The 22,042-nt window shown below is 49.8% G+C and overlaps 1 protein-coding gene across 1 annotated transcript in view; it reads left to right on the forward strand.

Moving 5' to 3' along the window:
* Nucleotides 1-15,863, forward strand: part of EGFLAM (EGF like, fibronectin type III and laminin G domains) — a 106,090-nt gene extending 90,227 nt beyond the window's left edge. Inside the window, exons 18-22 of the mRNA XM_040977332.1 lie at nucleotides 1,313-1,391; nucleotides 3,981-4,124; nucleotides 10,687-10,770; nucleotides 14,805-14,908; nucleotides 15,650-15,863. Of these exons, the coding sequence (XP_040833266.1) occupies nucleotides 1,313-1,391; nucleotides 3,981-4,124; nucleotides 10,687-10,770; nucleotides 14,805-14,908; nucleotides 15,650-15,804 (566 nt within the window). The 3' untranslated portion in view covers nucleotides 15,805-15,863. The remainder of the gene's footprint in view (nucleotides 1-1,312; nucleotides 1,392-3,980; nucleotides 4,125-10,686; nucleotides 10,771-14,804; nucleotides 14,909-15,649) is intronic.
* The last annotated feature ends 6,179 nt before the right edge of the window (nucleotides 15,864-22,042 follow it).

A 22,042-nucleotide genomic window follows, 5' to 3' on the forward strand; every position in this document is an offset into this window, starting at 1 on the left:
GGCATTGATTATATATTTTATTAAAACAACTTTTTAAAAAAAATTTACTTTCCTTCATGTGGAAGGCGGAGAGAAACAGATCCTTCATCCACTGGTTCACTCCCCACATGCCTCTAACAGCAGGGCTGATCCAGGCCAAAGACAGGAGCCTGGACCTAGCCTAGGTCTCTCCTGTGGTTGGCAGGGGACCCAGTGCTTGAGCTATCACCTGCTGTCTCCCAGGGTGCCCGTAGCAAGAGGCCAGGAGCAGAATCAGAGCAGGACTCCAGTCCAGGCGCTCCAATGTGCCATGCGTCAGCCCAGGTTTCATGTTACCCACTGACCAAATACTCACCTCACAACTATAGAGGAGGTACATAAGCTGGTTTATTCTCTTTGATTTTTGCACATTTCGTTACATTTGAAATTCATTCTACCTTAGTCCCATTAAACTTGTGTTTCTGTGTCTTCCCAATAGGAAGGGGGTGTTGCTGTTATCTCTCAGAGAAATCCCCTAGCCTCATTCCTAGTTAGTGGCAACAAACACAGCTGCCTAAGTTGTTCTCTTTGAATAGGGTGACTCCTCGGAATAACAGCATGATGAGAAATTGAGAGGAAGGAAATGCATTTCTAAAGTATTGGAAAGCAAAGAGGGACTAGGAGCCAGACGGAAGACAAGGCAGTCTGATTGGTTCATGGTTTGTTGCTTTCCGTATCACTTTCTATGCCTTGTCTCCTCAGTCTGTGATGTGGGAGTAACCAGCCCCATCCTTCCCCTATACTTTCTTCTCCTTAGTGAGGCTGTGGCAAAGACCCTGGGAAACGCCAAAGTGAACAGTGATTTACAAACCCAAGAGTTCCAGCCTCATACACAGCTCTTCCCCTGTCTCTGGAGGTTGGGCTTGTCCTGGGATAGAATAGCTCCACATGAAGACATCCTAATGGACCTTGCTGAGGACTTGTTTTCTCCACCTCCCCTGGAGAACATCTGGGGTCATCCCCAGCTGTGCCTCAAGAGTTGTTTCTCTTAGGCTTCCAGGAATCCCTGTGAACAGTTGTCAGCACATCGCAAGGCTTTCTGGGTAGTGTTCTGGCCAGTGACAGGGACAGCCAGCCTCTAGGGAGACTACAGGGAGAAGCCAACTCCAGGCTGTGAGGTCAGGCCTCTCTGAACCTGGCCAAGTGCATGTGCAGCCAAGAGGAAGGGCCTGATGAGCTGCTGAATGTCACAGTGCCAGGGGCTGGCTTTCCTGGTGTCTTCCTGCCACGTGTGTGAGTGCAGAGGTCAAGAGCGTTGCATACCATGTAACCTCCTTCTTGTGTTCTGTCCCAGCAATCATAGAAGCCATTGAGATCCCGCAGTTCATGGGCCGCAGTTACCTGGTGTATGATAACCCAGATATCCTCAAGAGGTAATGTGCTTGCACAGCAGCTTCCTTGTCTCCCTGTGTGACCATTTCTCAATGTCTTTCTCAGGGCCTTTGCTTATCTTTCGTGCCAGAAGATGATTCTCCAAGAAGGCTCCTTAGCTGTGGCCTCAGGAAGGAAAAAAAAAAGCACACAAAATAAACATGGAAACTACAACACAACAAAACAAAAACAAACCAGACTTGGGGGGAAGAAAAAACAACCTTCATAACAACCCTAATACAAATGATGCAAACCCTTTCTGGTTAAAAGGGCTTGGAGAAAACTCAGCTGTGGGGTTTCCAGTGTGGAAGCTTTGAGAAGCAATGAGCATTAGATGCATCTGAAGTCAAGGTTAGCAGTCTAATTCTGTGAGCAGGCCAGTTAGCCTGATGCCAATCTGTGGCCATTGTGTGCAACTCTGCTGGGCACCAGCAGCTGGTGACCTAGCTGCACCCTGCCCAAACAGCAGCTCCAGGCATATCAGCTGCTGGCTCTGGGACCTGCCCCACATCTACTTCCACAAGGATCTCATATCCTCAGTCCCTGGCCTGTCCACAGAGGTGCTTCTCTTTGTGTAGACACAAGAGCATAGCAAAAGTAGATGTCCAAGTCACAGCCAGAAGCTGCAGTCCTGAGCCAGAGTCCTAGTCCTTGGTTTCACCTGTTCATATGACAAAGGGCATGACTGGCAAAGTCTTTCAATAACCCAAGCTTGTCTTGGCCACTTTCAGTTAGGCCCTTCTTTCTTTATTTCTCCTTCTCTTATTTTTTGGAATTTGTAATGTGCCATGTCCTCGGCACAGTCATGCTAGGGAATGTTCTTTCCTCTTCAGGTTGACTACAGCTTGATAGTTTAGGCAAATCCTTGAGCTAAAGACAGTTCTCAAGACAGAGCTTGCGGCTTTAAAAGAACATCAATGGTTGAAAGAAAATTTCCCAGGGCACTGGATGTCCATGGTGACTCTGAAAGCACACCAGACGGGCCCGTGCTTCATTGCTGGAGTCCCACATGTTGTCTTCATGTGGAGACTTAGGGGAAATGCACTCCCAGCCAAACAGATCCTCTTCCTTCAATCTTTGTCTCTCCAGAGGGAGAATGTCATTCAGTCCCCACAAAGCAGAGATCATGTGAAAGGGGCCCTTGGTCTTCAGCCCTTGCAGCTTAGGAAGAATCACTGAGCGATTAGAAAGAGGTGATGGGGGCAGGTGACAGTACAAGGTGATGTATCCCGAGCCACAGCAGCTCTGATGGTGTGCATGTGTGCATGTGCACCAAGGTACCAATGCATGTAAGTCAAATTCAGGATCTTTTTCTGGATACTTGATAGTGAGCAGCAGAAAATTAAAAACATCTTTAACATGAGGGGTGTTTTTGAATTTCCTGTAAGAGGAAGTCCAGACATAGAATGGAACCTGGATTGTCTAAGGTATGTAGAATGCCAAATGCATCATCCAGGCCTGGGTCTCATCCCTGTTTCTACCACATTGCCCTCTTCCTGTTCTCCAAAGGCCAGGCCCCAGGCTGTCCATCAGATGCTTGCAAAAGAGAGCATGCCCAGTGGAAATTCAAAAGACTTCCTTTCTATTTATCCTTTGCTCAACTTATTCTCTTTAGAAGTGAAGACATTGTTAGTAGGACACTCCTAGTGAATTCCCCTCAATGGCAGTAGGTTCAACGCCCAACCCTAGATCAATCACTGCCAGGAGAAATGGAAGCGTCTTGCTTGGCTGCATCAGTCAGTAGACCCAGGGCATGTGGGAGAAGGAAGAATCTGGGGCACAAGTATGGGAAGAGTAGATCCCTTGGGGACTGGCCAGGGCTGCGTTGCTCTGCACTTGGCTGGTGGACCTTGCTTCTCCTTCACTGTTCTGAGGCTCCACAAGCAGCAGGCAAACTTGGTCTTCCTGCCTAAACTGGGCTCTAGCAATCCAAGACAAAATCCCCGTCAGCTTTCCCTCACTTAACAGCAGCTAGCTCCACACTAGAAATGTGGAACAGACAGAGGCAATGGGAACACACAGAGTAAGGGAACATGGAAGAAGAAACCTCTCCAGTAAAACCGTATTAGTAGCAATATTCAGTTGTGTTTACTGCTCGCTCACCTCTGGTTTGAGAACCCCAGGCCTGTTGCTCTTGCCTAGATCCGATGAAAACAGAATTGCTACAGTGGGGAAGAATTTCCAAACCAGACCATTCCCTAGAGGGGATAACAGTGTACACACACACACACACACACACACACACACACACACAGCCCTCGCTGCTGCTCTGGTGACAGACACCTCTCTTTTCCTCACAACTTCTTGATGCTCTGCCTCTTTACACCTCCCAGCCATGATCCCATCAAGCCATCTCTCATGTGTGAGACCCACCATCTTTCCAGTCACCAAGTCCAAGCCGTGCCCCCAGGTATGGTCTTTCGCAGCCATGATCAAAGCTGCTGCTTGAACACCATGTTCATTGGGAAGCTTGCTTTCTGATGGACAGTGAAGAGCAGTTTTCCATTGCCTTTAAAACAGAAAAACCACTGGGATTGCTCAGAAGTAGATGTTGGTGGTGGGTTAGGCACACTTGTTTATGTTTCCTACAGGGTGTCGGGATCAAGATCCAATGCATTCATGAGGTTTAAGACAACTGCCAAGGATGGCCTGTTGATGTGGAGGGGAGACAGTCCCATCAGGCCCAACAGTGACTTCATCTCCCTGGGCCTTCGGGATGGAGCGCTGGTCTTCAGGTAACCGCCCCCCCCCCCGCCCACTGCTTTCAGTTGTTTCTCATTGTGTTTCTCAGATGGAGTGGAGCATGCTTGAGTGCTCCACATGTGGACCAGAGGCGTAGGACGCTGGAGCCTGAAGCTCTGCCTTTGCCAGTAGCCACCTCCTAATGAAAAGCAAGAGGCTGCAAATGATAGAGATTAGGCCAAATCTGGCTCAGCCCTCAGTATTATAAAGTTTTATTGGAATACTACCATTACCTGCATCACATGTGGGCCTATGACCTGGCTACAATGACAGATCTGTGCAAATTTCAGTAGGATTCCTATGGAAGAGCCTAAAACATTTACAATCTTTGGTCCTTTCAGAACAAATCTGGGACCTTATTTTAGTATGTTCCTTCTGTATGCTCCCCACTCTCCAGTCAGGAAGAAGTAGAAGAGGCCTTGGGTCTTGCCTTGTTTCCAAGGAGTCCTCAGTTCAGGCGCCCCGCCCTGGGACATCTGAAGGTCTGAACTGTGGCCCTAGATTTGCATTTGGATTTGGGCTCTTGTTGCTGTACAGCTGTGGAAAGAGAATGTTTTCCAGGCTTCTGCTGTGGGAGAAGCCAAGCGTAGCCTCCTACCAACAAAGTTGGTTTTAACTTCTTTTAAGTTAGTTTAGCTTGCTCTCGATTTTTTAGATGCCTGGCTATGAAGAATTATCTGAACAACTGCTCCCATCAGAGTGAGTGAAAGCTGAGATTCCAAAGAGCTGTACTGGCCCAGGCTGGAGTGAGCGGAAACCATGAGCAGTGGCTCTGTCTGGTTCTCCCCTATGGGTGGCAGGTGTAGAAGCACTTGAGTCATCTGCTGCTGCCTTGCTGGGAGCATTTGCAGCAGGCTAGATTGGAAACAGAGCAGCTAAACTTGAAGTCCTGTTCCAATATGGGATGCTGGCACCACCGCTGGCAGCTTAACTGGCTGCACCATAAGTCCTGTGACAGTTTCTTCAGCAGATTCTGTTCCTTGTTTACATGTAAGCCACCCCTGCTCCAACTCTAACCATATATGCCACATGGAAAGGCATTTCTTGGGTTTTGTTTCTTTTATGGTTTTTTTTAAAGTTATTTATCTGAAAAGCAGAGAGAGAGAAATCTCCCATCTAATGCTTCATTTTTCCCATCCAGTGGTTCACTTCCTGGCCCAAAACAGCCAGAGTTGGGCCAGGCCAAAGACAGGACCCCAAAAATCAGCCTGACTCGCCAACAGAGGTGGCAGAAGGCAACTTTTTGAGCCATCACCTGCTGCCACCCACGGTTGCATTAGCAGGAAGCTAGAATGGACAGAAGTCTTCAAACTTGAATCCAGGTGCTCTCACGTAGGGTCCGAAAAGACCTTAATCACTGTGCCAAATTCCTGTGCAAGCTGTTACCTCTAACCACCCCCCTGTGGTGGCTAGTCCAAGCATTCACTTAAGTATATTAAAGTAATGCGAGTTGGAACAGACAAGGGGGGAGAGCTGAAGGACAGGGAACTCATCAGTCAGTAGCTGGAATGACTGACAACCAGGCGTAGGGCAGCATAAATCTATTCCATGTGAGGAAAAGGCATTATGAGAGGAAATGCCACTTGTCCAACATCATATTTGCCCCTAAATAGCAGAGCATACTGAATGATACAATCCCATGATTGGCAGGGGCCTTAGAGACATAGGTGTGACTTTCAGGCTAGAGCCTCGCAGGTGCATGGCTGTCTCACCCTTCTGCTCCCTTCCTCTGGGGAGCCCACCCAGAGGTCAGACCTGGAGCTCCCCACACTCCGACTCAGCCAGGCTGCCTCAAAGCCTTTTTCTTGTGGTTTTCCTGTGGTTAACCTCGCCAAAGCCTCAAGTACTTGACTGTGCCCAGAAAAGGGAACTGAAACAGTCACTCGGCCTTGGGGTAGGATAGCCCAGCTTCCCCCAAAAACTGCCAGCAAAGGCCTATTTGCCACCCAACTAACTCCAGACTGACAGGAAACCTGGCTCAGGTCTGATCCTTCCCCTGCCCTGAGAGCTCCCTGCCCTTTCCTGTGCCCTTTAGTGCCCTTCCAGTAGGCCCTGTCCAGTCGGGCTGCATCTCAGACTTCTGGCTGCATCTCCTGGCCCTACATTTCCCCGTGATCCTGGCGTTTTGTGGTTGTGTTGTGTGTGAGATGCACTGCCGGACTCGGGCTGCGTGCAGAGTTCTGCATCTAGGCCTGGGACTGGAAGCCACATTGCTTGCTGCTCCACCAAGTTCCCCTCCGTCTGGGCAATGATTCTGCACCATCCCCATCCCCAATACAGACATGTGAAAGTGCTGTTTGTGGGGTGGGAGAACTGGGGGCCAAAGGGATGTGTAGAACAAGAGTTTGTTTCAAATCCAGCTCCACCCCCCGAGATTCTGATGGGGGCAGGGCTAGTTGGTCACCGGGATCTGATGGGACACAAATGTTTCGGCTAGATCCAGGAACTGCGTCCCGAGAAAACAAGGTCCCAGGGGACTTTGGAGTCAGACATACCAGATTTGCATGGCTGTATGATCCCGTGCAAGTGACCTAACTCCTCTGATTATTTGTTCCTTCACCTGTAGAAGTTCAGGGTCGTCTGTGAGGAGTCAGAACTAGTTCTTGAAAGGGTGAGTTCCTGACAGAGCCAGTTATTGGGGATGATAACTGTGGAATTAGCATCCTGGAATGGTGTGTTTTCTGGGCTCCCAAAGCCCCTAGCTGGGAAAGGTAACATGTGAGCGAGTTGGCACAGCAGAGCTGCTTCATACATTTTGGCTTTTTAAATGATTATTTTCTGACTGTGTGGGAAGCAGAGAATCGGTGCGTGAGTTCCCATTTAGTTCAGCAGGTTATCCCCTGAATGCCTGCTGTGGTCAGGCTAAAGCTAGGAACTGACTACTTCATCTGTGTCTCTCAGGCAGCTGGCACAAACTGCTTGGTCCGTCACCTGCTGCCTCTCTGGATGTGAGCTCGTGGGAAGTTGGAACCAGAGGCCAGAGCTGGGAGTTGAACCTATACTCCGTTAGTGGGATGAAGGCATCTGAAGTGCTAGGCTGAACACCTGCTCCTAGAGCCTGCTGTTTTTAAGAAGTCATGGGCTGCATCCTCCAGGGGTTCTCATCATTGGAGCCCAGAGAGCATGTCATTCTGTGTAGGCAATGACATCACATCAGCCTGGAGGTGTTCATATTTGCATGGCTCTAAAGCAAACACAAAAGAAATCCCAAGATAACAAAATACTCTCTCACGTCTCTGCCTTCACCTAAATGTTCATCTTTTTCTACTTCAGAGCTCCAAGCCCTCCAGCTAAGGGATAACATAGAACTCTTTTAAAAAATTAAAGGCCTGGAGTGGTAGCCTGGCGGCTAAAGTCCTCGCCCTACAATATGCTGGGATCCCGTATGGGCAGCGGTTCTAATCCCGGCTGCTCCACTTCCCATCCAGCTCCCTGCTTGTGGCCTGGAAAAGCAGTTGAGGACAGTCCAAAGCCTTGGGGCCCTGCACTCATGCGGGAGACCCAGAAGAGGCTCCTAGTTTCAGATTGACTCAGCTGTGGTCATTGTGACTGCTTGGGGAGTGAATCAGCAGATGGAAGATCTTCCTCTCTGTCTCTCCTCCTCTCTGTATATCTGACTTTCCTATAAAAATTTAAAAGGTAGCAAATGAATTCATACTCTGGGTTCTAGATTGAGTAGGAAGAGAAAAGCAAAGTGCCTCACTCAAATGAGTATGATTTGCTGTTTCATGATTATGCATGGGACATAAAACCAACCAGTGGGTCCATCTGACAGTCTTCCCCACGAATTTTAACTTCACAACATCTTCATGCAGCAGAGACAGGAATGAGATCTGACAATAGCCGAGTGCCCAGTGCTGGCATTTAAAGGAGATGTGACTCACATGGTCAGCACGTGATGGCAAGAAGGTGACCAGGTCCACAGGCTCTGGTGACATCAGATGTGTACTCATCTATGTTTGCATCCTAGCTTGGGGCGTAACTATGTGTAGTGCAGACATGTTCAATGTGTAGTTCAATGTTTAGCAAGTAAGTGTTAGAACAAGATCCATGTGCCCCCTTCACCTCTCCTAGTGAGAGAAATCACTCCTCTAGGTCATTTACCGTGACAGGACAGGGAGTACGTCGGGATGAGGTGGCCTGGTGGCCTGCCTGGGGAAGCAGGAGTTGATGGGTGGGTCTGACATCAGAGTGGGAGGTTGGAAAGCTGAGCCTGAGGAAGTGAGCTGAGCTCCCTCCTGTGCTGCAGGGCTGGTTCCTGACCTCAGGGGGCACCGTGCCTGCTCTGAGCCCCAGGCAGCTGCGGTATTGTTCTCAGGCTGGGAAGCAAAGACAGCCCACGCCAGGGCCCTGTGGTTCCCTGGCATGGTGCTGCAAGCACATTCAGATCTAGCCTCCCTGCTCTGAGATCTGGGCACTGTTGGCTGCTCTGGTCCCATATTGACAGCCTGTGGGTGCCCACTTCAGGAGAGCTGTGACAAAGGTGGCACCTGCTCGCAACTGTCTCCCTCCCCCTGGTGGCCCGGGGTGCACTGTCCATCTGTTGGACACAAGCTGCATGGAGCCGAGATGGTGCGGCTATCCACTCGGCTCCGTCCACACGCTCTGCCTTGTACAGTGCCATCTCTCCATCCCCTGCCATGCTGCAGGGGCTGGGACCTGCATTGAAGAAATGAGGAAATTTAGGCTCAGAGACATGAAGCAAAATGCCCAAGGTCACAGAGCTGGGAAGTTGGCACGTCCTTCAAACCCGAGTGTCATTCCTCCATCAGCCTGCGCTGCCTGCCAGAACAGCCATGGCGAATCATTTGCTGATCTTTCTGCCAACCAGCTGCTCGCCTGGTTTCATGGTCATTCATTCCTTTAGGCATTTGGCCACTTCATAATGAAATCTGCAAATTCCACCTCCAGGCTGCTTTCTACAAGGAAACACTTGATGTGGGAAAATTCACTAGAAAACAGTGGCTCGTTCAGGGGCACGGTGGCAGCTGGGTCCCATGGCTGGTCCAGTCATCCCGAGTTGTATTCTCAGGCAAATGTCAGAGGACTGAGTCTTTGAGCCTTCACGATGGAGGTGACAGCCTGCTGTGTTTTCTCCGGGGAAAGCCAGGCACTTTCTCTCCTCGCTATTTTCTTAGAATGAGCACTCCGTAGCTGACCCAGGCCTCCTCTCCATGTCGTTACTTCCTGGACAGTGACATAAGGGAGAACCTCCTTTCAGGCACCAAGGAGAGAATTGGCCTGAGTGGAACACACTGCCCATCTCAGGCCTGATTACGTGGGCTTTATTTTATTATCTAGGAATAAAATCTCAGCAGTTGGCTCAATGCCTGAACTCAGTCACTCCCTAAATATTTGTTGAAGTGAATTAAATTAACATAATCGAATGAGCATTGGATTAAGAGGGATATTTCTCTGGTAAACAACATGCCCACGTCTTCTGATACCCTCAGAGTACCGGAGTATCTGGGAACTGAAACACAAGAAAGGAGGCAAGGAGACAGACCTGACGTCAGAGTGAAATGGGGCATATAGACAGCTAACACCTCAAGTTCAAGTTTGACATGTTAGCATCACGATTTTGGGCAATTTCCCTTCATCTCTTTGGGGCTCAGCCTATTCTGTCATGTGAAAAATGACCACAACATGGATGGTTAAAATGATAACATTTCACTCTGACAGTTCTGGAAGCTAGAAATCTGCACGCCGTGTGTTACCAAGGCTACATGCTTCTAGAGAATCTACCCCGTGAGTCTCTGCTAGGTTCTGCCCATCGCTGGCCGTCCTGGTCCTCCTTGGCTTATGGACATATGTCTGTGGTCTCTGCCTCCATCTCCACCAAGCCTTCTCTCCCTGGGAGCTCTGCCTCCGTCCAAATCTTGTCTTTTTGCAAGAATATCATTCCTATTGAATTATGGGCATCCAGTATGATTTCATCTTAATTGCATCTGCAAAGACCCCCATTTCCAAATTCATGTTCTGCAGTTCAGGGTGGGCATGACTTTGGTGTGTGTTATCGGGGGTGGGGAATGTTCTGCAACCAAGTACAGTATGTTACAAATGAGAAAGCCCTTCTTGTGGCTGGTGCGAAGGCTTCTGTCCATGGGCCTTCATGACACTGCCAAGTGAAATAGGCCAAGCACAAAAAGGTAAGTTATGTGTGATTCCACTTATGTGAGGGGTCTGCGATCACACAGTCCATAGAAACACAGCATGAAAGAGAGCCAGGGGTTGGAAGACAGAACTAGTTGTTGTTTCTTAGTGTATAGAGCTTTCCTTTTGCAAGATGAAAAGAATTCTGGAAGTCACTTGTACAACACTGAACTTTACACCTAAAATATAGTTAAGGAGGTGAATGTTATGTGTATTTTGCCACAATTAAACATTTTAACTATGGGCTAAACTGGAAATCAAACCCCTTTTATGTCATTGTTTTGTTTCGTGTTAAAGCAACTGCCTTCTGAATTCAAAAAAATTGCTGCAACGAGAGTGGGTGGTGCCCACGCTTAGGTGTTTCATTTTGTTCTCTGTCTTATTTTGCTCCAATGTCTCTAGCTACAACCTGGGCAGTGGTGTGGCATCCATCATGGTAAATGGCTCCTTCCATGACGGTCGGTGGCACCGAGTCAAGGCAGTCAGGTGAGCATGGAGCATGGGGAGGGCGCTGGAGCCAAGCAGTGGTGGTGGTGGTGTGTGGGTTCCCAATGCTCTTTTAGTCCCACCCTCCTGCATGCCTCTTTGAACTGGTACCTTAGTACTCCTGAACCAGGGCATGCGAAGCATTGCTGCCAACTTTGGCCTACGCCCTCTTTCCACTGACACTGGCAGGCTGAGGCTCCGACCCCACATCCTTACTGAGCAGTGAGCTTCTGGAGAAAAACAATCTGCTTGTGGTTGTGGTAGAGGAGAGCCTCATTCTAATGAGAAGACAGCTCAGGCAATGGACTTTCAACAAGGCTCCAAAGATGGCTGTATAGGCAGTTGCATTCTCCCCACCCCCCTGGCATGTCTGTCTTGTTCATCTTTAACGGTACAGGTTATTCAGCCATCCCCTGTTACACCCTAACTCCCTCACAGAGGTAACCCTGACTTCTGCTGAACTTTGAGTGGCTTATTCCTTTGATCTTCTTCATAGTTTCGCTCTCGGGATCAATATTCATAGTAGTTTGTTTCCAAAAAGCAAGTGGCAAAGCAAATCATGGAAATGTCATTACTGCAGGCTACGTGCAGGTCCCAGGGGAAGATAAGCTGAACAGAGCATCTGTTCGGGGTTCCCCGAGCATTTACCATAACCCTTTCTGGAGGAGTCAGTGGGTAAGGCCATGAGCAGGCCCTGGGAAGTTGGGGGCTCCGCGATGTCAACTTCCTTCCCTGCTCACACAGGCTATGGTGGGAGCAGCTGGTTGGATACCCTGCCCCTGCATCCTAAAGGAGTGTGAGAGCACAGAGGCAGATGTGTGCCTGTTTGCTCTCCAGGGGCCTAGAAAGCCTGTGAATCACATATGCTGTAATTTTCATGAGGTCCCAATGCGAGCTGGTTGAAATAAATATTATGGACCTGCTCTCAGACATGCTCTAGAATATAAGTCAAAATGTGCAAACACCAACTTAACTCCCAATTGCTTTAAACTATGGGGCTGCTGAGTTCCACATTTCCCTTACCCTTCCTTAAAAGGGTGTGCACAGAAACATCCAAATAGCAAACACTTGCATTCTTAGCTCCAACCACACTTGATCCCTGCAATCCCCACTTTGGTGACATCAAGAAATGCAGTGCCCCCGGTTTCCTTGCATGGAGCTGGTTGATAGAATGCGCAGACATTGTGGAAGGATTTTGAAATCTTTACCATTGTTGTGGTTCAATTACATACATGCTGCAGAGAAACCACGCACTTCCTAGACATCTAAGGAATGTGATGCTAAACGACTTTCTGAAAGCTATACAATCATTTGTGGGCAGAGCCTGGATCAAAGCCGTTTCTGTGCGGCCCCGTGACACAGCCCACACGCAACCAGAATGTCAGCTGTTGGGGAGGGGTAAGGCGGTAAAACACACCCCCAAGGAAGCTTCAGATGTTGGGGCAGCAAGCCTGGCACCATGCCAAGGGTGCCAAAGACGTGGCTCTTCTTGTTGGATCACTGATTATGGTGAGAGCTGCACAGAAGGGGCTGAGCCCAGGAGCTCCACAGGTGGCAGGATTCAAGATTTTATGAATTGTGAGCAGATGGATCTAGAAGGAATGGCACAACAAATTTGCATGGGGATTACATCAAGGTCATGGGTATCAGCTATGGCAAGAAGGGATGAGCACATCCCCATGGTTGGAGGTGGAGGAATCAGTGAAGTTTTCAGTACAAGAGGAACCCTGTCCTTTGAGCGCTGTAGTTATTCTGGGTAATTCTTGTGTCACGAGCATTAATCCTAGGAGAAAAGCTAATGCAAATTTTCCTTTGTTCAGCATTGTCAGGTTCCAGATACTTTGCATATTTTATCTCAGTCTATATTAGCAGCAATTCAGGTTTGGTAAGCTTCATTTTATGGGTGGAAATGGTGACGCAGCAATGATGTTGATAATAACAGTTGCAACACACTTCTTTACGCTATCAGCTACCATGCTTTGTACATTGCATACGTAACATCTGATTGCCACAATAGCCTTGGATGATGGGCATAGCTTTTTCCCATCTTGGGTGAGAATGTTGAAATTTCACAGTTTCACTTGTTCATTCATCTGTTGTCACGTACCGCATTACTGTTCCAAACACACGGGGGACATCGTTGAGTAGATTCAATATCCATGCATTGATGGTCTTGCATTCTGCTAGGAGGTCAAGGGCAATAACAAACATGCTGAAGAAGTGCATTATGTATTATATTCAAAGGTAAGATCACATTTTTGCAAAGCTCAGATGTCATTTATTACAGCACACATCTTGATTTCAGTAACAGAGAAAGGAAAGTCTTAGAATTGAAAGAATAGAGTAGGTGCGAGATAGTTTACACTAATTTTTTTTATAACACAGAGCAAGTGAATCAAGCTGTTGGGGACATTTTCCATTGCAGCATCTGGAGAGTATTTTTTTAATGACTTCTTTAGTTTTATTGGGAAGACAGATTTACAGAGAGGAGAGACAGTGAGAAAGATCCACCATCTGCTGGTTCACTCCCCAAATGACTGCAATGGGTGGAACTGAGCCAATCCAAAGCCAGGAACCAGGAGCCTCTTCTGGGTCTTCCATGCAAAAGCAGGGTCCTGAGGACTTAGCCCATCCTTTTCAAATTTTAAACAGGGAGCTGGATGGGAAATAAAGCAGTTGGGACATGAACTGGCACTCGTACGGGATGCCGACACTTGGAGGTGGAGGACGAGCCAGTTGAGCTAACATGCTGGCTCCCAGATAGGACATTTTACACAAGCATTTCCAAAGAGAACTGGCAGTGTATGATCCCAAGGGTGAGATGAGAACAAGAGAAAACAAACTAAGGCTCAGACTGGAAGGGTTTCTAGTAAGAGGTGAGTCAGGGTTGGCAGACACACACTCCCACCCCCAGGGCTGAAAAAAGATGTGTTTTCCTGAAGAAAGCTTATGGGGCTGGAGATGTTTGGATAACAGCTTTAAAAAACTGCAAAGGGCCTAGTGGAATCACTCAACTGCCTAATCCTCTCCCTTCACGCGTCAGAATCCTAGAGTGGCACCAGTTCCTGGCCTGGCTGCCCTACTTCCCATCCAGCTCCCTGCTTGTGTCCTGGAGAAGTAGCAGAGGACGGCCTCAAGCCTAAGGACCCTGCACCCACATGGGACACCAGAAGAGGTGCCTGGGCCCTGGCCTTGCATTGGCTCAGCTCTGGCTGTTGTGGCCATCTGGGAAGTGAGCCAGCATATGGAAGGTCTTTCTCTGTCTCTCCTTCTCTCCATAAGTCTATTCTGCCTTTCCAATAAAAATAAATTAATAATAATAACAACCCACAAACCTTGCAAAGCCCCTTCCGCAGATTAACAGCTCCCCCTCAAGACCTCAAAGTCACTACTGCATTCTGTCCTTCAGGGACTTGTAAACCATTCTTCTTGTGACCTTTATGCACAAAAATTGCTTTTTTGTCTCCTCTTCTGTCCCGCCCAGCTCACCAAGCCTCCCTGTGCTGCCACCACTCCTCCCCTGCTTTCACTTACGCTTCCATCCCTGGCTCCCTCTCACCTGCAGATTCAGTTCTCAAGTCCTTGCCAGTACCCTTCACCATCTGCTTGTGACATCATCATCCAGCACGCTGTCTCTCAGCTCATTGTTGTCTGACCTTAGTCTGTCCTAACCCGCATATGTGTTGCTTTTCACTGGATGGCATTAGGCCCTGTCCATGCAATTCCATAGCACCCTTGCATTCTTGCCGAGCGGTGATCCATGTCATCATTCACAATTTGAATTGTCACCTTCCTCCCGAGGCCCAGGACTTTGTTTTGTTTTTGTTTCATTGGTTCCATGTAGTGCAGTACCTGGCACACAGTGGTTTTATGCATGTTTATTAAAACACGTGCACAATGGGAGAAAGGCCAAAAAAGGCAGTGTGACACCTAGCATACCAAAGGAGAATAAACATAAAATTAAAACTGCCCCCCCACAAAAAAGTTCTGTGTGGTGGTATATCTGTTTAAAGTGTGTATATGTGTGCTTATAGGGACGGACAATCAGGCAAGATAACCGTGGACGACTATGGAGCCAGAACAGGGAAATCACCAGGCATGATGAGACAGCTCAACATCAATGGAGCTCTATATGTGGGTGAGTGACCTTTGGCCACATCTAAATTAGGCCAGTGCTTTTCCCTGTTAGTCATCCAGTTGTCTCGCTGGGGTGTGCACTTCACTGGGCCGGTCAAATACCTGGAAATCAGGAAGCTGTCCAGATGCTCAACTCTTGCATTTTCTGAACTTCTGACTCATCGCTGAAGGGCAGAAAGGCATTTGCTCAAGTGCTTTGGACCAATTCACCAGGAAAACCATGCTTTTCTTGTTTATAGAACAGGAACCTACTACAAATAGCTCTGTGAATTCTCCCGGAGGAGGAGCTGCCTTTCTGGCCTCTCTCAGAATAGACTGTGTAGTATTTCTGTAAGTGGCTTGTAATATACCAGTGCAGAACATAAACATGATGGGATAGCGTTAGCCATCCAAGATTTTCCAACAGTGAGCTATGGAAGCATTCCATGGCAGTGTATTTCTTGTGGTTTAACATGACATCACCTCTAATGACAGACTACATTTTGTTGACTTTATATAGTGTTACAGAATTTACTAGATACTGTATGTGGTCATTTGAGCTAGAACACACAAGAAACAGATGTATTGGAAGCTTCTGGTTTTGTGCCAAACCAATCCAAGCCGACCTGTGTCTTCAAGGGTACTTCAGAGCTGTGAGGTAGTGGGCAGGTTTAGGGACCCACATCCCAGGGGCCTCAAAGAGAAAGCTGACTGCTGACCCTTGACTTTTGGCTCACCTCACCTCCGTCTTGCTTCCTGGCAGGTGGAATGAAAGAAATTGCTCTGCACACCAACAGGCAATACATGAGAGGCCTCGTGGGCTGCATCTCTCATTTGACTCTCTCCACTGATTACCACATTTCCCTCGTGGAAGACGCTGTGGATGGGAAAAACATCAACACTTGCGGAGCCAAGTAACATCAGCTGGCCTTGCCCAAGGGACAGAACCTCTAACCTGACGATCCCAGGGGCCCTGAAAGAGGACACCCTGATGAGAAACTGAAAACCAGGACAGGAGTCCCTGGGGGACCTTTCCTGCTGACACCCCGAGGGCCCAACTCAATGGAACACTCTGTGTAGGAAGCATCAGACTTTGCCCATTGAACGTGCAAATTCCAGAGCCTGTCTAGTGCAGCTCAATGACTGTGTTGTGATTCATAGTGCAGGGAGAGAGACTGAGACCCATGGGGCAGTATTGAAATACTTCTCTCTCTCTTTCCCTGACGAATGACATTCTTACTGACAACAGGATGACTGTGTGACCTTGAACTTCACAATTCCCACATTGGTCCAGGAATTGTTCCTTTTAGCCCCTTCCCTTGTTCACTGGCTACTTCGAGACACTGCGGCTATTCCATGAAAATAAAGGTTGGGGGAGACTAAGCATAAAGTCATGATCCCGGTGTGGCCCACTGTCCCTGTTTACCTCTAATGCAGAATCCCTACTTTTTATAACACAGTTATAGGAAAATGGGTCTCATGATTTTGTAGCTGTACTTTTATATGTGAATATTTTTATAGCTGCAGACTACCATGCTTTTGGAAGTTTGGGTGGACCATTCTGAATTCTTGCATACTTTCCTAAAAAACGTTTCTTCCAAGGGAGACTCATTTAGACCACACGTGGTGTCAGTGGGGTGCGACAGGTGATGTGAGCGGGCAACACAGGGGCTTTCCCTTTCTCCTCCAGCAAGTGTTGATGGCTCCAGGGGATGGGAATGGAGCTTTCCAAAAGAAGGAGATTCAAAGGAACATGTGTTACTGTGGTGGGTCACTGTCATTTCTGTATTAAGAAAGGGGAGAGATATCTGTGTGCACTTGAATAAAAGGGATAAAGAAGCTAGAACTGAACTGTTCATTCATTCATTGGTGGAAGTCTGATTTTGCAGAGGTCATTGGAGATGAAGAGTGTCCTCAAGGCTGCAGGTGGAGGACACGCCCTCCGTGCGGTCGGAGCATCTAGGCATGAGCTGAAGCGATGGAACTGCTTCCGGAGAATCCACTCACGTGACCCTGGAGACAGCTGCTCCCCTGGCGGATGCCCCATGACAGGACTTGCTAGGGACAAGGTGAGATGAATGTGGCCCCTGGTGAGGAGCAGGATGTGAGCCTGTAATTAGCCCCAGTCATGACTCAACCCTTTTTGTACAGCATTTGTTCAGCAGTTGCTGGTGAGCTGTGTGCAAAATCCTGCCATGCACTGTAAGAATTCTAAAAGATAAGTAACTGGCTAAGAGAAGTTTGGCTCATGCCCAGCGTTCTGCCTTCCACTTTTGGGAAGCTTGGATGGCCAGGATTCTTTCTACCAAAGGAATGGTGGTGATCTTAGTGACAACAGGAATAAAAATCTTCCTCTTCTACCCACATCACCTGGTGAGTGCAATCTAGGTCTTGCTATCTCCTAGGCACCCTTACCTCAACACCTGTTCCTAGGAGACTGCTGGGGTGAGGGCTTCCCAGGCTGTGATAGACTTGCTTTTGCAGCACAGTATGAATGCATTGCCTCCAGACAAAGAAATCATTGTGATTTTAGCAAAATATCCAGCTGAGTCAAAGCCAGGAAAGCTATCTTGCAGATGAGTTGTTCCATGCAAATGTTATCCAGAGAAAAGTGCAATGACCCAGGGATGGGGCCTGGGAGTGTGTGTGGAAACTGAAGAGGATTCAGACCACGTTCCCCGTGGGTGGGAGGCAGAGGGGGCTGAGAGAAGAGACTTGACAAGATGATGGGTGAGGGATCCTGTGGGAGGAAGGATAGCAGGATGGGAAGATGCAAGAGAAGATGATAGTATAGGAGACTCGGGGTAGGAGCAGAGTAAGACGCAGTGTGCTCCAGGCTGGGCGCAAGGCTCTCGGACCCTCCCGGAAGGTGAAAGCTGGGAAATGCAGGGCGAGTGTGCGTCAGAGCTGGTTATGGCTGTAAGGATTTTGTTCTGCCGCTGAGGGGCTCACGTTGGGTTCCGATAGGCAGGAGCACTTGGAAGGATGCAGGCTGGATTTGAGGATGTCCCAGTTTTCTCTCTGGGTGTCTCTGTTGTTCATGGCCACAGCAATTCTGTTCCACAACCACCACCCCCGGGTGACATATGGAAGACATATGAAGTGACGTATGCAAGTGACCTTTGTTGCTGTGTGCCTCAAGTAATGGACTTGGCAGCTCAGTTCAGCTGATCCTGACTCGGCTTGACCAGACAGTCCATCTGGTCTCAGGTGGATATATTCACGTGTGTAGGAGTTGCTAATTTCGCATGTGTTGGTTGGCATGGACCTGCTCCATATGTCTCTCATCCTTCTTGGACTGTGGGTTTTTTCTTTTCATGATGGTTGTGGCAGGCAAGAGCAGTGGAGTCATGTAGCCCAGGTTTGAAGCTGTCTTATAACCATTTTCATCACACTCTGTATCTTCATCACAGTCTATGGATTCAATAGATGAAAAACGAGCCTTCGTGGTGGCACATGGCATTGGAACCACTGAGTCCCTGACAAGGGGCACAGACACAGGGAGGTTTGAAAAAGAAAAAAATCAGTCTAATAATGCCATCAGTCTACCATATCAAATCGTGTTACAGAAAGCAGTGGTGGAACATGGTTGCAGTGGGGTGTGTAAAGTTCTCGGTGATTGGCCAGGCCCGAAGGGAATGGCATTCACCCCTCCACAGCCTCGTCTGCTCTGCCCCTTTCTCCTTGTTCATCCTTCCACCTGCCACCTGACTTCTGACAGCAGTATTGTGTGCTGAGGATGAGGGACCGGCAGGGAGACGGGATCTGTGGTGAGAGGCCTGCGGGAGAAGGCTGAGCAGGCGCTTAGAGAGAGGGGGAGGCCTGGCGAGCGGCCGGCGAGCTGGGAGGTTACTCCAGTGCTCTTCCTGTGCAGGAAGGAAACAGTGAGACATGGGTTCCTGAAAAGCTTTTGTCCCACAATCAGGACCCAAGAAAATTCCCCAGAACTCATATTATCCTGAGCAGGGGTGACCAGGGGTGGAGTGAGAGAAAGCAGAGCTCTTGCTTATCCAATCAGATGGGAGCCTTACAACTCCCGTGTTTCTTCTAGGTCCAACCCCATGGGGTTTCTTTTTGAAAGCTCTGTATGCCCTTGACCTTCACTCTGCCCGGAAGCTGCTGGGGCCTAGCTGCCCTGACTCTGAAGGGTGGGCCCTCTCCCACCTTCTCCTTGGCCTTTCATTGCCTGGCCCAGGCCTGCACCCAGCCAACAGGCTGCCGCTTTCCTGTGTGTATTGCCCTGGTTTCACTCTAACTGGTGTTTGCTTTCTGGCGTCCCTCCTCTTCTTCCCTCCACCAGCCACCTCCTGGCTTCTCCCCCCGGCCCCTGAGTGGGAGGAAGGATCTAGGAAATGTGCCCAGAGCTGGCTGGCCCCGTGCTTTCCACTTGGAGGAAATACCGCATTTTTTGCCTTTAACCCAGAAAAATATGGTTCTCAGAAGGCTTGTTTTTAGCACTGTGAGTTCCCAAAGGAAGACAAGGAGGCGGTAGGAGGGGGCCCCTGCCCCTCCTAGAGCTTGGACAACCAACCAACCCCTACCTCAGAAGGCTGGTCTTCCTGGGAAAAACTGCCCAGGGCAGCCTGCTGGGGCCCAGCTGCCCAGCCAGGTAGGACAGGGAGTAAAGGCTGAGAATTGCAGCTGCCAGGGGGAAGATGGACCTGTAAGACAGGAGCCCGACACAGCAGCACCTGCTGCATCCAGCTCCTGCCCCATCCGGCCAGGCGCAGTAGCTGCGCTGGACACACCCTCGGAGGAGGAGGAGGTCAGATGAGTTTATCTTAGGTGGGAGAACTCTCAAGGACTTCCACCCTGGAGGTGGCCCGAGGGAAAGAGTTGCTTGGCCTGGAATCAAAATCAGCCCAAGGAAGGGTTGTGAGCTTTGTCCACTCCCACCATCCTTTCTCAGCATGGGCAATGTGGGCTGTCCCACAGCGTTTGCATGAGCAAGCCCACAGCAAGCCAAGGGGAAATCCCAGTGGCCCTGCCGCAGCCAGAAAGTGCCAAGTCAGAAAGCATGTAAGTGGGCAGCTCTTGGTAGAACTGAGACGTCCCAGTCTGCACACAGGCCAACAGAAGGACGAATCCAAGTCAGCCGTGTGAGCCAGCTTCTGCTGTGGACACTGTGAGTGGATGCCCTTGACCTCCTGGTCACAGAATGATTGCATATTTGATCTTAACAATAGTCCTATGATAGCCACAGCAGATGGCCCAGGGGTTTAGGAAGACAGAAGCTGGCCAAGAAGCCCGAGTGACATGCCCAGGGTCCCACCATTGGGATGGAGCCAGAATGTTGCCCCAGATGCTTTTCTAGGCTTTCCCTTCCCCGCCCGGCCTTCCATCAAGGACACAGGAGTCCCAAAGCAGCAGCCCGAGGCTTCCTTGAGGCAGCTGTCCTGGGCAGTGTAGTCCTGTGGTCAGCAGCCAGTTCCCAGCAGGCTGTTGGGCAGTCTCTTGCCATGAGTATATGGAGAGAGCTTTGGGCCAAAGCGAGTCTTGCAAGAGCTCTAGGTTGGGCAGATCTCAAAGCCGACACTGGAGCTCTATTCACCAGGATTCAGGCTTCTCCAGGGGTCACAAAGCCCAGGGTGAATTCTTTTCCCTCTTCGCCTTGGCTTTCATTTCCACAAATAACCTCTCTCCCTCAGGGGAGTTGGTGCGAACTATTTCTGTGCAGCGGAGTGCTCCCCTGGGCCCCTCGCAGGGCGCTGACCAAGCTGTGCCTGCAGTAGCCGGGCAGCCTCAGGGAGAACCCTCTCCCACCCTGCCCCCTTCCTGCGGGGCTTCTTCCCTGAGCACAGACCTTTGCCTGCAGGGATGCGAGAGGGGATTGTGTCTCAGTATTTGGGAGGAGATGTCCATTTTCCTATTAATTTGTCTTATCTTTCCATTTTGCTTAAGATCCACATCTGCCATGTGGAAATTCCGCCCATACGTGTCAGGGCCTCCCGCCGCGAGTGCCTGGCTGCCTTCTTCTAAACCAGGGCCCACATGCTGCCTTGGATAGCCAGGTACCAAGGGGCTACACTTCCGGCTTGGCTAGGAAAGGAACTGGATCCGAATGCCTCTGAGCAGGAAGGCTGGGGAGGCGCAAGGAATTTGCCATTTATACTCATTTAGGCGCCAAACGAGGAGGCACCAGGCCAGGGGATTCGCCGAGGAAAGCCTGTGAGGAAACCAGCAGAGGCCAGGAAAATGGAGACGCCAAGGGCCAGTCGGGCAGAGGTGGGCGGGTGGTCCCGTCTCTGCGTGCTGACTGCAGCCCTTGTGGGAGGCTGGGGTGAAAGGAGGCCTTTTCGCATGGAGGGGGACCCGGACACTGCGCATGCCCGCTGTCCAGGCTGGAGTCACACCAGCTAAACCCCGCTCGAGCCCCTTGCCCAGGCCGTGGAAGTAAAGGCCATGGCCAGGAGTGGAGGCCCTGCTGGCCGTGTGTGTGTGACTGCCTCCGGCCTAGAGGCCTGAAGCTCCACGTGCTCTGTTGGGAGGTTTTGGGACTGGTGGGAAGAAGTAGGGCCAGTGATGTGATGGGCTGGGGCCTCCCAAGTGCTGCTGTAACTCGGCCCTCGCTGGGCCCTCGCTGGGTCCCTGAAACAAAGGAGCTCTCCGCTCGTGGCTACATCGTTTTACCTCCCCCAAATGTTCACTGAGGGTTTGTAATTTACAGACAACCCCTGGACGAGACATGCAGAGGCCTCAGAGGCAGTGGAAGACCCCATGCCTCAGCACCTGATTGTGTCAGGGCCACCTGCATCATCTCCCATTTTTAGTTTTTGGAAAAAAAAAAAATTTGAAAGGGAGAAGAGGAGGGAGAGAGGGAGTATGAATTCCATCTGCCAGCTCACTCCCCATGTTACTGCGACAGCTGGGGCTGGGCCAGGTTACACTCAGGAGCCCAGAGCTCCATCCGGGTCTCCTGCATGAGTGCCAGGGGCCTTGGCACTGGAGCCATCCTCTGCTACCTTCCCAGGCACAGTCCAGGAGTTGGATTAGAAGTGGAACAGATGGGTCTTGAACCTGTGTGCTGATACAGGACGCCAACATGGCAGAGTTTTGGTGGCTCCATTTCCCAGCCCCCACTCATGTGCCTGGGCAACGGGGAAGCTGGCTCAAGTGCTTCGGCCCCTGTCATCCACATGATGGTAGACCAGGGGCC

Source organism: Ochotona curzoniae, unplaced genomic scaffold (assembly GCF_017591425.1).
Source record: "Ochotona curzoniae isolate NIBS_2020 unplaced genomic scaffold, NIBS_Ocur_1.0 contig_2754, whole genome shotgun sequence".
Classification (NCBI taxonomy): Eukaryota; Metazoa; Chordata; class Mammalia; order Lagomorpha; family Ochotonidae; genus Ochotona; species Ochotona curzoniae.